The 14,250-nt window shown below is 51.8% G+C and overlaps 1 protein-coding gene across 3 annotated transcripts in view; it reads right to left on the reverse strand.

Moving 5' to 3' along the window:
• Positions 1 to 3,680: 3,680 nt before the first annotated feature.
• Positions 3,681 to 14,250, reverse strand: part of KIAA1671 (KIAA1671 ortholog) — a 145,429-nt gene continuing 134,859 nt past the window's right edge. For all 3 annotated transcript variants that reach the window (XM_077761680.1, XM_077761681.1, XM_077761682.1), the window contains 3 exons: positions 13,571 to 13,704; positions 9,996 to 10,078; positions 3,681 to 8,820 (listed from right to left, as the gene is read on the reverse strand). In XM_077761680.1, the coding sequence (XP_077617806.1) occupies positions 10,000 to 10,078; positions 13,571 to 13,704 (213 nt within the window). In that variant the 3' untranslated portion in view covers positions 3,681 to 8,820; positions 9,996 to 9,999. The remainder of the gene's footprint in view (positions 8,821 to 9,995; positions 10,079 to 13,570; positions 13,705 to 14,250) is intronic.

A 14,250-nucleotide genomic window follows, 5' to 3' on the forward strand; every position in this document is an offset into this window, starting at 1 on the left:
AAGTAAGTCCCCAGCTCCACCAGGGCAGACCAGGTATTGGTGTGATTGAAGTCAAGGATGAGCTACAGACCCTTGCCGCTTTGGGCACATGGTCATTATGCACTCCGTTGGGTCATTCAGTCATTCGACAAACATTCACCGAGCACCTATCTTGGGCCACAGGGCTGGGATAGTGGGTGGGATCAGGATCCCTGTTTTCTAGAGGGAAACAGCAAGGTGAAGCCACTGCCCCCAGGCACAGAGTGAGGGAGGGGCCAGGACTGGGCCTCGCCCCAGAGCACACACCCTTCCCCCACACCCAACTGCTTCCCCCAAACAGGGTTTTTCAAGCTCTGTGTAGATGCGCCACCTCCAGACCCTGCGCAGAGGGTGGGCTTCAGTGGGGCTTCTCTATAGGGGTCTCTCCCACCTCCACGCTCTGGGCTACAGACTTTTGTTCATTCATTACTCTGTTCACCAAAGATTCCGTGAGCACCTGCTGGGTGCCTGGCCTGGGGCCGGGTGACCAGGATGAACAGGAAACTACAGACTGGCGGGAAATGGACAGACAGACAGACATCCAGAGAATGCACAATGAGGGACTAGATCCCTGGACACCGGCTCTGGCCCAGTTTCCGTACATTTGGTTAGTTACTCCGTATGCATTTATGGAGCACTTACTGTGTACCAGCCTCTTAAAGACACAGACACAGAGAGATAGTTCCCTTCATCCCTGGGGGGCCATGACACACAAGGCGGGCCCCGCGGAAGTCACGCGGGAGGGTTCTCAGGACTGTTCTGGGACAGGCACGTGGGACTGTTCTCGTGTATCAGCACACACCCAGCATGCAACACACACACACGTGAGCTCCCGTGGCCTTGTCCACAGTCAGGTTACACCACCGTGCACGACAGCCTCCCTCCACCTCTCACACACACGCCATGCCCATCTGAGACATCCACAGGGGTCCACAAGGCACGCACGTCTACACCTCCCCTGGTGCCCCCCCCCATGGCCCCAGCGCCCCCACTGCGGGCAGGTGCAGCTTTGGAGCCCGCGTGCTCTGGACACGGGCCCAGGGACGCCTGTCTCGTCCATGCCTGGCCTCAGCAGGATGCGGGGCCGGGCCCAGCTCAGGGAGGACCCTCAGGGTCGTTGGCAGCCTCCAATTTGTTCAGCCCCCTTCCTCAGCTGCGCTCAGGAGGAAGCCTAGGCACGCGCCCAGGGCCCCTTCCCTGGCCACCCCTTCTGACATCAGTTGGGCTTGGTAGCTGGATCAGGTCCTCCCTCTTGGCTCCAGCCCTTAAGTGAGTCCCCGGTTTGCGCAGGGGCCAGCCGTGCACGCCCCAGGGCGATCCCCAAAGGTCTGGGCCCGCCGGGCAGCTCCCGCCTCGCCGCCCCTGTCCGTCCCAGAATGAACCTGCTGATGTAGCCTCAGGAAGAACAGAGGGGCCAGCAGCGTCTGCAGACTCAGTCTGCCTTTGCTCGGAGCGTCCTATTTATGGGCATTTTTCGACAGCCCAGCACATCCCAGCCTGCTGAGGCAGCCCCCTGTCCACCCGATTCCGTTCGGGCCATCTCACTCCAATAGTGGGCCCAGGGAGGCCCCAGTGCCTGCGTCCTCCGCCATGGCCCCCCGATGGCTTCCTGGGGGCAGAGGGACCTCGTCAGCTTTGCTGGAAGCCTGACAGCGCCGTGGGGCGGGCATCAGGGTGTAGGGCTCTCCAGTTCCCCCCAACTCCCTTTCTGTGGCTTCTTGGGGCCACCGTTTTCCATTTCCGCTAAGGGACATCCTTGGAATGATACCAGCTCTTAAAGCAAGGGACCCTGAGACCAATTTTCCCATGTGTCACACGGCCTAAAGTTTAAGCCAGACAATCCTCAACATAACCCACAAATTGGGTGTCCACGAGCTGCCATAACAGACCCAACAAAGATTTGTTTTCTTCATATAGAGGCATATACAGCTAACAGCTACCATTTATTGAAGATGTACTATGTGCAAGGCCCTGTGCCAACTGCATGAACATTGTTAATCTTCACCCAGCCTGCCTCCTCCCTCCCTCCCTCCCTTCTTTCCTTCCCTCCTTCCTTCCTTCTTTCCTTCCTTCCTTCCTTCTTTGAGAGAAGGGCGGTGGAGAGGGGCAGAAGGAGAGAGAGAATCTTAAGCAGTCTCCATGCTCAACACAGAGTCTGATGTGGGGCTTGACCCCATGACCCTGGGATCATGACCTGAGCCAAAATCAAGAGTCAGATGCTTAACCACCTGAGCCACCCAGGCACCCCTCCCCCAGTCCTCTTTAGGGGAGGAATTATGATCCCCATTTTATAGACGATTCAGAAACTAAGTTCAGAGAGGTGAAATCACTTACCCAGAGAGGGGGTAAGAGGGGGCAGAGAGGGGGAGAGGCTGGTTTGCCCCAGGGCCCAGATCTTAGCCCCAGTAGAAATAAAGGCAGTCATGATTGTCACCTTATTTACAATAAAAAAAAAAAACCCAAACCAAACCAAAACAAAAAACAGACACATAATAAAACACAACCCACTAACAAAACAAAACAAAACAAAAAACAAACAAACAAAAAACCGAAACAGAAAAACAGAAACCAAAAACCTAGGCCCATGCATTTTAAAAGTATAATTAGGGGCACCTGGGTGGCTTAGTCAGGTAAGTATCCGACTTCGGCTCAGGTCATGATCTCACGGTTTGTGAGTTCGAGCCNGTATAATTCAGGATTGTTGGAAGACGAAAATGAGGAGAGGGCCAAGGAGTGAATTGTTAAGAAACAGGTTGGTTCTGTGGTTATTTTTGGCTAAAATCCTCAGGTCCGCCTGAGCCCCAGTGGCCTCGTCTCCCTGGAGATGGTGATGAGACGCCGGACGGCAGCGGCCTCTGGAAGCAGGTGACCTTGGGGAGCTGCTGGAGGTCAGGGCCCCGTGGGTAAACGCACAGCCATGGAGACATCATGAAACAGTGCTCGGCTCGGGCTGTGGCTCTCTGGCTTCCATTCACGGAGGATCCTTCTCGGGCGGTTCAAGCCATGGGACTCCTTCCTGCTGGTGGCTGTGGGATGCAGTCGCCACCTGCTAGGGATCTACAGGGGAAGGTCTAAGGAGGATCTGGTGTGACTTCATCCCATCAGGTCCCTTAGGATCCCTGGGTCATAAAAGGACCTACTGTGTGGCCCAGCACTTTCACACGCGATGTTTCCTTAGCCTGGGGTTTCTCAATATCGAGACTATTGCTATCCGAGGCCAGTTAATTTCTGGTGGTGGGGGAGCTGTCCTGTGCCCTGTGAGATACCGAGCCGCACCCCTGGCCTCTACCTGTGAGATGCCAGTAGCATCTCCCGTCCCTCTCTGTAATCACCAATAATGTCCCCGTCTTTGCTAGGTGTCATGGCAGGGGGGGTTCACAATCCACTGCCTTAAACTCTTGCCCACTCATTTCACCATCAGCACCTGCATTGTGGAGCTCCAGTGCTCAGGGGCACCTCACAACCAGGAGGGGGCAGAATGAGGATTCAACTCCACGCTGAATGGAAATCCTGCTGTGTCTCCATGGGTCCTCTCTCCTGGGACCTCAGCTCCCCCCCTTCCTGCTGGTGGCCCCCAGCTCACACAGACAACAGACCGACTCAGCTGGAGACGGGCATGCATGCATGGGAGAGTCTATTCATCCACACACTGACCCCCGGAGTTCTGCAGTGCAACTCGCATCGAAGCTTTATTTGCTGTTTTCATAGTCTGAATGCAACATCTTTGTACATGCAAAGGTCATCCTGTGTAATGGCAGCTGGCTGGAATCCCAACTGCGCTTCTGTGCGTATGAAACCTCTTTACAGTTACAAAATATAAAAGCACTTGTCTGTGAGGTCCGGGAAGCCCCATTTGTTTTAACATTAAAAATATAGGTTTTTCTAGATGAATTCTCAGTCACGCAATTAGAGATTCTTTCGGGGATTGGAAAAAGTGCCTGTCGTCCACCTTCTGTTCAGAACCCCCAGAGCTTGTGAATTCATAAGGCAATTATAAGAACGCCAGCAGGCAGGTCTAACTTACCTACACACGGGACTAGAGTTTCTTTTCTACCGCAACTCAGATATCTCAGGAAGGGACCCAGAAGAAAAGCTAGGAAAATATATAGTGTATTTATGTATATTTCCACTCCCTCCATCTTACAAAGTGTTTTGAGGATCAGAACCATCTGGGAAGTACATCGCTTCTAGGACATGAGTATGATTTAGGAAACAGCACGGTACAAAATTATCTTCCATAACACAACATATTATTTTTAAGCCCCCTATTTACAGGATCTATAAGGCTATGTGGAATGAGACCAGTGAAAAGCTCAAATTGTTCTTTAGACAAGGGCATGAGTTTTTTTTTTTTTTGTAGGCATGACACCACTGGAGATTGTCAATAAAAGGGGCCAGTCAGATTCATAGAGGGAGATGTTCCAGCACCAGGCTGGAAAGTGACTGATTATGTAAGGAGACACAGGGGCAGCGGGGAGGGGAAGAGGCAGATTGATTTTAAGGGTTAACTTTCCAGGAACCTCAGGCTGACTTTGCAGAACCCAGATTTCCATCCCCCTCCCCACAGGACTCCATCCAAAGAAAAGAAAGCATATTCTAGAGGCGTGGGGTGGTGGGAGCCAAAAGACAGAGGCTGGCAAAGACCTGTCACACACACCGACTGGCTTTCCATGTGGCTCTACGTTTCCAGAACCTTAGTCTGCCCAGAATCCCAGCAGGGTTGACTTGTAGCACAGCAGACCCTGGATCCGTGGCATCCTAGGTGGGTATAGCCCAAGGTGGACCACCTTCCACACGTGGGGTGGGTCCGACCTGTTCCAAGTGGCTCCCTCCAGGTCGGAACTGTCCCTCCTGCCCCACGGAACCATGATGCTGTGGGCGTTTTGCTTCTACATTTTAATACACGGTGGAGGAAGAAAGGCACAACTGAGGCTGTAGAAGATTTCTCCGTTACGGTGGTGACTTGCCATGGGGTGAATTTAGGGGTGGGGGGCATCTCCCATTGGATAGGGCTTTTGTCCTGCCTCTACATCTCCCCTCAGGCTCACCCTGAAATTCGAGTTTGCACAGAGGCTGAGCAGCCTAGCTTCCTGTATTGAAGGACAGGGCTGTGGGACAGGGGGAGCCACAAGGACTTAAGGGGGATAAACAGAAACGGGCGAGGGACATGCAGGCCTGCCGGCATTCTCCCTGGGAGGGACACTGTCCTCTATGCAGGCCCGAGTCACCTTTAAGAAAGTGGTTTTGGAGGTGATCTGACCACGTGCCTGTGGGTTTTTCGCTTTGTGATCACGCCTAGCCCATGGGGCAATCCAGAGGTGCCTGATGAAAACACGTACAAGCAAGAGTGGACAAGGCAGCTAACAGCACCGGGCGGGAGCTGCTGAGGTCTCCTGTGGGGAAAGCACATCGAGGGTTCCCCCAGAATCCCTTGCACGGACCCTAAACTCTGGAACCTCAAGCCTGCGCCTATTTCTAGTCGCGCTCCTTAGCAATACCTAGAGTTGGCCTCACTTCCCAGGATGCGCAAAGGGAAACACATTTGTCTGAAAGCAGAGGACTTGGCTTGTCCCCCTGGAAAAACTCCCATCTGATTGTCCTTTTCCTGAATCCTGGACAACCTGAGGCTCTCGGGTGAGTGTCACTCAAAACCCCCAACATCGAAAAATGCGAGCCTCTGGGTTCACCAGAGTTTGTCTGATGGCACCAAGGAATTCTCCACAACACTGATTTTTGAGGTCTCACCACGAGCTTTCATAACCAAAGGCCTCTGTTTTTTATCAGGCAAAGAACCGTGAAGAAGGACATCTACTGGAGGGGAAAAAGATACAGACTAAATCAAAAGACCAGCCATCGAAATGCTGATGTGCAAAGGGTGTGTGTGTGTGTGTGCGTGCGTGCGCGCGCTCATGCACACACGTGCACGTGTGCATGTGTGAAGACAGAGGGAGAGATTGTACGTACATAGGGTTTTGTGTTCAGTGTAAGACTCTCATTTAATGAGAGCCAAAGGCCCCTAGCAAGGCAGTCAGATGAGGGCAGGTGACTTGAATGCATACAAATGATTAAGGCATATTAAGTTAGTTTTAGAAGAGACAGATTTCCAGAGGTGGCCCAGGCAAACTCAAGAAACTAGCATCCAACCACCCGCTTAGCGCCAAAGAGCTCAGTTCAGAAAGGGGAAAAAACCAATGACACACGTGCCCAGCTATTTGCAAGAGTTCCAAGCATCAATCACCTCTAACATCACTGCAATGGTCACAGTGGGATCCAGAGCGTGTGGGGAACCTGCATGGGGAAGGTGGCTCCTGACCCTCTGTGGTGGTCGGTTCTTCAGTAGAGAGGTGAGGCTGCTCTAGTCCGTTTTGGGGGTGGAGTGGACTTTGTATGTCCTAATCACCAAGGAATTGAATGGACCTTTATTTCCAACCAAGATGTGGGAAGATAGGCAAAAGATCTCCAGATTAATCTCATGTTCAAGTGTTTTTCTTTCCTGTTGGATATATTGGGCTAAAGCATTGGACAATGTTGCACAGTGGGTATCAATATTCTCATTGAACTGAGCAGGTAAATTCCTACTGTCCAAGATGGTATCAAGGTGGCCCTTACCACTTGAAGAAAAGAAAGACAGGAGCCAGGAAGAGTCAGGGTCAGAACATGAGGAGTGTCTTTAAAAGGGATATATTGACCCGGAAAGCCATTGCATCAAAATTGTTTTAAAACATTAGCTGGATCTTTAAAAAAAAAAAAAAAGGAAAGGAAGGGAAAAGGAAAGGGAAGAACACCCAAAGTAGCAGGTCCTAGAAGTATCCCACCCAATGCCCCAGAGAACTGATTGCCGACTAACTTGGGGGATGAAAAGAATGACAAATTATTACCAAGCAGCGCCAGACCTCTAGATCCAGATGCAATGAGGCTTCCAGATGCAAAGGCTTGGGTGGGTAGCAGGGTCCAACATCCGCCCATCAGTAGCCAAAGTTCAGCCAACAGCAATCGGGGAGGGGGGAAAGGGGTGGGGCTCCAGGCCCTGTCCGTGGTGCTGAACCACAACTGCTCTCCAGGACCCAGACGTTTGGTTTAACGTGAAGAAACAGGATTGCTCTTCTCCCCCCACACCCTCACCCCCAAGAGAAGGAAGAGATGGTAAAAGGTGATAAGGGAGGAAATGAGAGATGGGGCGACCAATGGAGACTCCTGGAGACATGGCCAGGAAGAAGAAAGGTATGTTTTGACACCGTTTGCAAATAATGGATTTATCAAGAAAGATTTTCACATTTTGGGAAGTCAGCGGGTGGGGGTACATGTGTCCCATCCTTTCCATATACAGCCTTAGGCAACTCAGTCCTGGCACCCCTCAGCAGTCACAGGGTGCCCTATGAATGGCCCAGGCAAGGTTGGCACAAAGTTTATGGCAACTGGGATGTTTGCTGGAGCCATGGGTTTCAGAAGTGGAAGAGGCTGGTGTTGAGAATTTCCAAAAAGAAACACAGCATAGAGAGTGCCTACGATCCCCAGAGGTCCTGGAGATTCCTGGGAATGAGCTCAGAGCTAGCAAGAAAAAACAAAAAAAAAAGAGGCAAGGTGAACCTTATACTTTGTCACTTAGCATCTAGCACTTTCGTCCAGAGAAGAGTTTCAGCAAGACCCTCACTTCCTGCGTTTGCACCTAAAATAAGCACTTGGTCAGGTGGACTTGGTGGGGTTGGGGGGGTGGGCAGAGGAGCGGCAGAAGGAAGAGGTGAGAAGAAACAAAGGAACCCCATTTGTGCATTTGTTCAAAGGCCTATTTGGAAAGGTTCTTCCGTACTGGCGGTTCGAGTGGTGTTCAAAAACGATTGGAGAAAAAGATTCTCAGGGCAGGTCTGGTGTTTGAGTGGGAAGGCACTGCCATTTGGGCTCCAGTTTACGAACACTTGAGGCCAAGGGACAAGGGTCACTCCACAGAAATCACAGCTCAGATGGAAAGAAACCAAGAAAATTGGTATAAAGGGTGACAATTAGAATCTGTTTTCAAAGCATGGACAGGGATAGGATAACCTGAGATGATCGAATATGTCAAGCAAACTCTTCACACATCTTTCCTTCTGCTCCCTAACGTAAAAAAACATATGTACATATCAAATTCCAAAGAAAATTGGCTGAATTATTGCTTTAACGCCTTCTAAAGCAAACAAAAAAAGACGTATAATGAGACAGGACACAGCCCCACTGATAGGATTAATACTCTTGAAAGGTTTAAAAAATTGGAACTGCTGATTCTTTGAGAGGGAGGGAGACAGAACTCGCCAAAAAATCAATCAGAACCCCAACCCCGTAACACTGCCTTGGACCACAATTACAGCAGGGAACAGATGGTTTCTTCTTCCTTGGAAATATGCCCTTGAAAGAGACCTGCGTGGGTGTTGGAGGACGAAGTGCTTTCACAATACAGGTGATTTTCCAAAACCCAGGGAGACGCTCCAGCCTCAAACCCATGTTCCCGGAGTGGAGTCTCAGGTGGGTAGAAATGCACATTTGTATGTAAAACACAAAACCACCAACATGGACAGTTCTGGGGAGACTTGTTTCCTTCCTCAGCCTGAAGTGCTGCCTGGGGGGATGTGCAAGTGCTTATGGAGGGTGGGTCTTCCCACCCTGATCCGGAGCGAGCCTGCCGAGGGGCAGGGGCCCCCCCACAGTGTTCTCCACCCGACTGGAGGGGTCCAGGCAGGTAATCATGTGCAGGAAGAAGTGGCAGCAGCGTGGCTTCGTCCTCGGATTCCGACAGTTAAGGCTTCTATTCATTAGACGTGGCAGTGTCCCCTGTCCGGAGAGGAAGTGACAGTCCTGAGGTCAGCAAGGGGAACACGTGACCCTATGTGCCTCTGCAATTAAGCCTGAAAGCCTTTCCTGGGTATATTCTCCAAGACGGCCATCCCCACAAGCCGCAGGTCAGGAAAGATGACCTTTTTTTCCGGAGGAGGGGGGCGGGAAAGGTGGCAGGTGGTCAGATTCAGTGGAACAAATGTGAAATTTAGAGTCAGGTCAGGGTTCCAGCCTCAGTTCCCTCATGTGGAATTCTGTACGTTTAACTGAGGTACTACATGTATGGCACTAAACACAAAATAAACACAGGCTCTGATTCTTTATCCAAAACTGAGCACAGATTTAGATGGGATTTAGGATTTGGGGGGGGGGACGCGTTTATTATACGCACATATACACATGCATATATATATTACCTAACATACGTATATATCATGGAGCGCCCCTATAATATGCCTGCAGTGTAATGTAAAGACATCCATGCAGGTCAGGTTTTGCCACTAAATAGTTCATGAAAATGCTTTGTTGCCAGTGTTTTCTGGATTTGAGGTTTGTGGGTAAGGGGTTGGCGGGGCTCCCGTGCTACTCACATCGGACAGGACATTTAAGGAGCATGAACGGCACACTCCTACACTTAGGACTAAGCGCCAGCACTTTAGTGCATCTTCACGGAGCCCTGGGGACCATTTGACAACATGGGCACTATTAGCCCATTTTACAGATGAGGAAACTGAAGTTAGAGATCTGAAGTCATTTGGGACCTACACTGGGGCATTTCCAATCATTTGACTTTTTTAATCTTTTTTTTTTTCAAATTAATTCTTAATTATGCAGGCTGTGTATGAATGTAAAAATTGGGGACATTTTGGGTTAAGCTAATCTCTGATGTCTCACTGTTCCACTTTATGAAAGCGTTTTGAGATGAGCTAGCCAACGTGCATGAGCCCAGAGCCCAAGTTATCTGGCTCCTCGACCAGGCTGTCCACCTGGGTTTTTTCCCCTCAGAGGAAACAGATCATCACCACCCTCTTGACCGGAACCCAGAACACCGGCACCCACTTTCCCTTTTCTCTCCTAGGGTTCAAAAGTCTCCAACCCTTTGCCTTCTGGCCTAGGTTCCTGACTGCAGACAGCAGGCTCCATCCACATTCTCCTGCTGCGCCCCTTCATACCTGCTCAAGCTTGGTTCTCATACAGGCTTTGCCTCTTCTTGGATTTCAGCTCCTTTAACCACTGGGGAGAGGGCTCTTCCGACCTGAAACCACAAAGCCAGTGAGAGTCAAGTGTGAGCCAGACTGAGGCCTCCCTGTAGGTGGGGCTGTGAGGTACTCGACTGCGCATCCTCCGTGCCACCGAGGCGATACTGAGCCAGGCACTGGCAGGGAGGAAAGACGCCTGTGTGGATGTGACAGATTTGTAAGAAACAGGAATCCAAGCGCCCAGCGACGAGGAACGTTAAGTAGATTGGGGTGCGCCCGTTCTATGACATAATCTGCACTGTGAAGTCATGGTGACACAGAATTATTTCTGTTTGTCACCCAGGCATGCCTCCATCCTTCCAGCTCTCCACCCATGAAAACGCCTGTGACGGTTATTTGTATGTGTCAACCTGGCTAGGTCACAGGACCTAGGTATTTGATTAACCATTATTCTACATGATTCTGTGAAGGCCATTTTTGTAAGACGGAAGTAATATTTAAATCAGTAGACCTTGAGTAAAGCAGATTACCCTCCATATTATGGGTGGGCCTCGTCCAATCAGTTGAAGACCTTAATAGAAAAAGGCTGAGCTCCCCACAAATCTGACAACAGACTGCTTTGGGGACTCAAACTACAACATTGGTTCTTCCCTGAGTCTCTAGCCTATTGGCCTGCCCTGAGGATTTGGAACTTGCCAACATCCATAATCGTGTAAGCCAGTTCCTTAATTTAAATATCAATCTCTCCCTCCAGCCCTCTCTCTCTCCCTTCCTCTCTCCTCTCCCTCCCCCCTCTCTCCCTCCCTCTTCCTACTCTGTGTGTGTGTATGTATATATACATCCTATCGGTTCTATTTCTTTGGAAGACACTGACTAATATATTGTCCATAAGACACAGGTAGATATGCCTTATGTTTACCAAATAATTAACAAATGCTTGTTTGGAAGAGGTTAAGATTTGTTTCAGCTGTTTTTTAAGAACACACACCCGGAAAAGCACTCCAACCACAAGTGCACAGGTCGATGCATTTCCCTAAGTGAATACATTTGAGCAGCTACCAGCTCAGTGGTGACACTTCTGAGTATTTTGTTTTTTACTTTCTTCACGAACTTTGCTGTGTTCTCCAAATTGCTTGTAATGAGAACGTACCGTTTTAACAAACACAACAAAGAAAGTCCTCATTCTCTGAAATTTCTTGCAAGAAAAAGATCGTGTTTATGAAGATCGTCTAATGGCCTTGGGAAAACGGTCACGTGAAACATGTTAACGGGAGAGTGAGCTACATACACACACGCTGTAATCTCAGCTACATCTAAACACTTCAGATGGGAAGGAGAGGTGCCCAGGATCACACCGGTGGTCCTTGGGGGGGCGGGGGTGTCGAATCATGGGAGATTTCACTTTCTGCTTTATATTCTTTTTATATTTTCCAAAATTTCTATGGTGTGCATACACCACTTTTATATTCAAACAGGAGTGCTCACAAGACCCAACCTATGCCCTTCTCAGGGAGTGTCCCTGACCCCATGGCCCCATGAGGGAGGGGAGGGCTGCTTGCGAGGAAGGACAGATCCCTGGGGCAGACAGGGCTCTGGGCTAACCCAAGCAAGCCTTGCCTGACGGCGGAGGCACAAGACCAGGCCTCCAGGGGGGCCTCTGAGACCGCAGTCTGGGGGCTCCTCCAGCCCCAGAGCAACTCCAGAGCCTTCAGCGGACCCCAGGGCAGCCCTGCGATTCTCGTGTCTCCAGGGCATGAGAGGCACCATCTGAACTGTAGCCTGTTTCTCTCTCAACCTCTTGTCTTTTGCTTCCCACAGCCCACCCTGTGCTCTAATACTATGCACTGCCTGCAGCTCCCTGTGAGATCTCGCCTCCGGGCCTTTGCACATGCTGTGACCTCAGACTGGGGCCCCCTCACGCTGCCATCTTTGTCTGTTGTGAGTCGGTTCAGGCAACTCCTTCTCTTAGAAGCCTTTTTCTGCATTTTTCTTCCTCACGTCTGGGTTAGGAGTCCTTTGTCTAGCACGGGGTCAGATAAGAGCCAGAGAGTAAGTAGTTTTGACTTTGTGGATCACGCACGGGGTGTCTGTTACAGCTAGTCAGCTCTGCAGCTGTAAACAGGAGAGCAGCCGTGGACAATACAGAGAGGAGCAGGTGTGGCCACGGGCCGATAAAGCTTTATTTACAAAAGCAGACAGCAGACTGCATTTGGCCCGTGGACTCGGGCTTGCCAACCCCTGCTCTGTCACAGCAGTCACTACATTACGGTGTTAGCGTGAACAATCCCTAACTGTCACGTGTTAACCCGTGAGAGGACTCCCACTGTCCTTTGCTGAGCACATCTGCAAGCCAGCGGCCCCATTTCGTCTTCATGACCACCCTGGAAGGTCAGAATGGTGAGTCAACCCATTTTGCAGACAAGGGGACTGAGGTGCAGAGAGGCCCAGTGACTCTCCTAGGCCACGCAGTCCCCAAGCTACACCTCTGGGATGAAGCCCGGAGGTGGGATGTGTGCAATCTGAATGCCCCTGAAGCGTGCTCCATAACCTCCACCCCCAGCTGCTAAAGCAGCTGGTCTGGGAGCCCCCTGGGTGGGGGAGGGGCAGGTGCTGGGCTGGGCTATCTCTGTGTCGTGTGGCTCCAGGCAGGGCGGCTGAATTAAGTCAATCTTGTCAGCCTGGCTGTGCCCTACTATCCGTCTTCCCGGGTCTCCCTGATTCTCCTGAGACGGAGGCCCTGCCCTGGAGGGTAAGAGGAGGGAGGATGCCTCAGGTTCCCCATCGGTCTGGAGAAGGCTGGACTGGGTCAGCAGTATTCCTACAACAGAGCCCTGGGATTCCATGTGGGATGTGGAGAGTAGGGGAAAAGAGTGAGGCCAGCTGCCCTGATTCCTGGTCCTCCACCCCCACCTCGGTGTGTTTTTATTTGTATTTATTTTCCTAAGTGTTTATTTATTTACTTTTTTAAAAAATATTTTTATTTATTTCTAGGAGAGAGAGAGACAGCGTGAGCAGGGGAGGGTCAGAGAGAGAGGGAGATACAGACTCTGAAACAGGCTCCAGGCTCTAAGCTGGCAGTCAGCACAGAGCCCAACGCAGGGCTCGAACCCACAAACCGTGAGATCATGACCTAAGCGAAAGTCAGACGCTTAACCGACTAAGCCACCCAGGCGCCCCTTTATTTATTTACTTTTGAGAGAGAGCGTGCGGGTGGAGGAGGGGCAGAGAGGGAGAGAGAGAACCCACAGCAGGCTCTGAGCGGACAGCACAGAGCCCGACGTGGGGCTCGAACCCGCAAACCGCGAGATCATGACCTGAGCTGAAACCAAGAGCTGGACGCTTCACCCACTGAGCCCCCCATGTGCCCCCCCCTTGGTGGGTTTTTAGACATCAGGCTGCCGAGAGTTCGAGTGATCAAAGTTCTGCTTCTAAAGGGAAAAAAACGGTTGAAACTCCCTTTCTGGTCACTTTTAAGCAACGCCCCCCTCCGGCCCCCCCAGAGTGCATCCTGAGGCTGGGCTGGGGGGCCTCGCCCCCAGGCCCCTCACCTGTCGTCCTTCTCCATGCTGGAGGGAAGCACACGGCTGCCCAGCTGGAACGGGGACTTGGGGGTCTTGGGCTGCGGGCTCCAGCCTGGGGTCTCGCCCGGGCTGTCCGCCTCTGGCCTCTTGTGCAGCTGAGCCTGGGGAGAGAAGAGAGCCGAGCCCGTAAGTGCCTCTGGTCTGGGGAAGGGTCCCGTCTGATGGCACCATCACTTCATGGTGACGACAGCGCCCCACACCTGAGCTGGACCCAGGCGGGAGACCCAGCCTGACCCTGGAGGCCAGGCCTGCGGTCCATGCCACCGCCTTGCCCACTGGGCCCGAGGGGCCGCCGTCAGCGCCCCGCACAGTCACGTTGTCTTCAAGGGAAGGGCCACCACTTGTATGTGTCAGGACAGGGTGTTCTAACGTCCCGAGAACCCGGGCGTGGAGCCAATGGCCTCCCTCATCCTGAGGGACGTTCGGCTCTGCTGAGCTCCTTGGTCCTGTGTCCACATGAGTAAGACGAGGTTTTCACTACCAGATTCCCGCAGGAGGAAAGCGGGGTGGATTTTCACCCATTCTGGAGGGCCTGGCTGGGGCTGGGATAACGGGACAGTGCAGAGTTCCCCAGGGGGTCCGGGGCTGTGCCGGCGGCAGGGGACAGCTGTCCCCAGGCAAGGCTGGGGCGGCCCCCGTCGCGGCTG

This window comes from Crocuta crocuta, unplaced genomic scaffold (genome assembly GCF_008692635.1).
Source record: "Crocuta crocuta isolate KB4526 unplaced genomic scaffold, BGI_CrCroc_1.0 scaffold348, whole genome shotgun sequence".
In the NCBI taxonomy this organism is placed as follows: domain Eukaryota; kingdom Metazoa; phylum Chordata; class Mammalia; order Carnivora; family Hyaenidae; genus Crocuta; species Crocuta crocuta.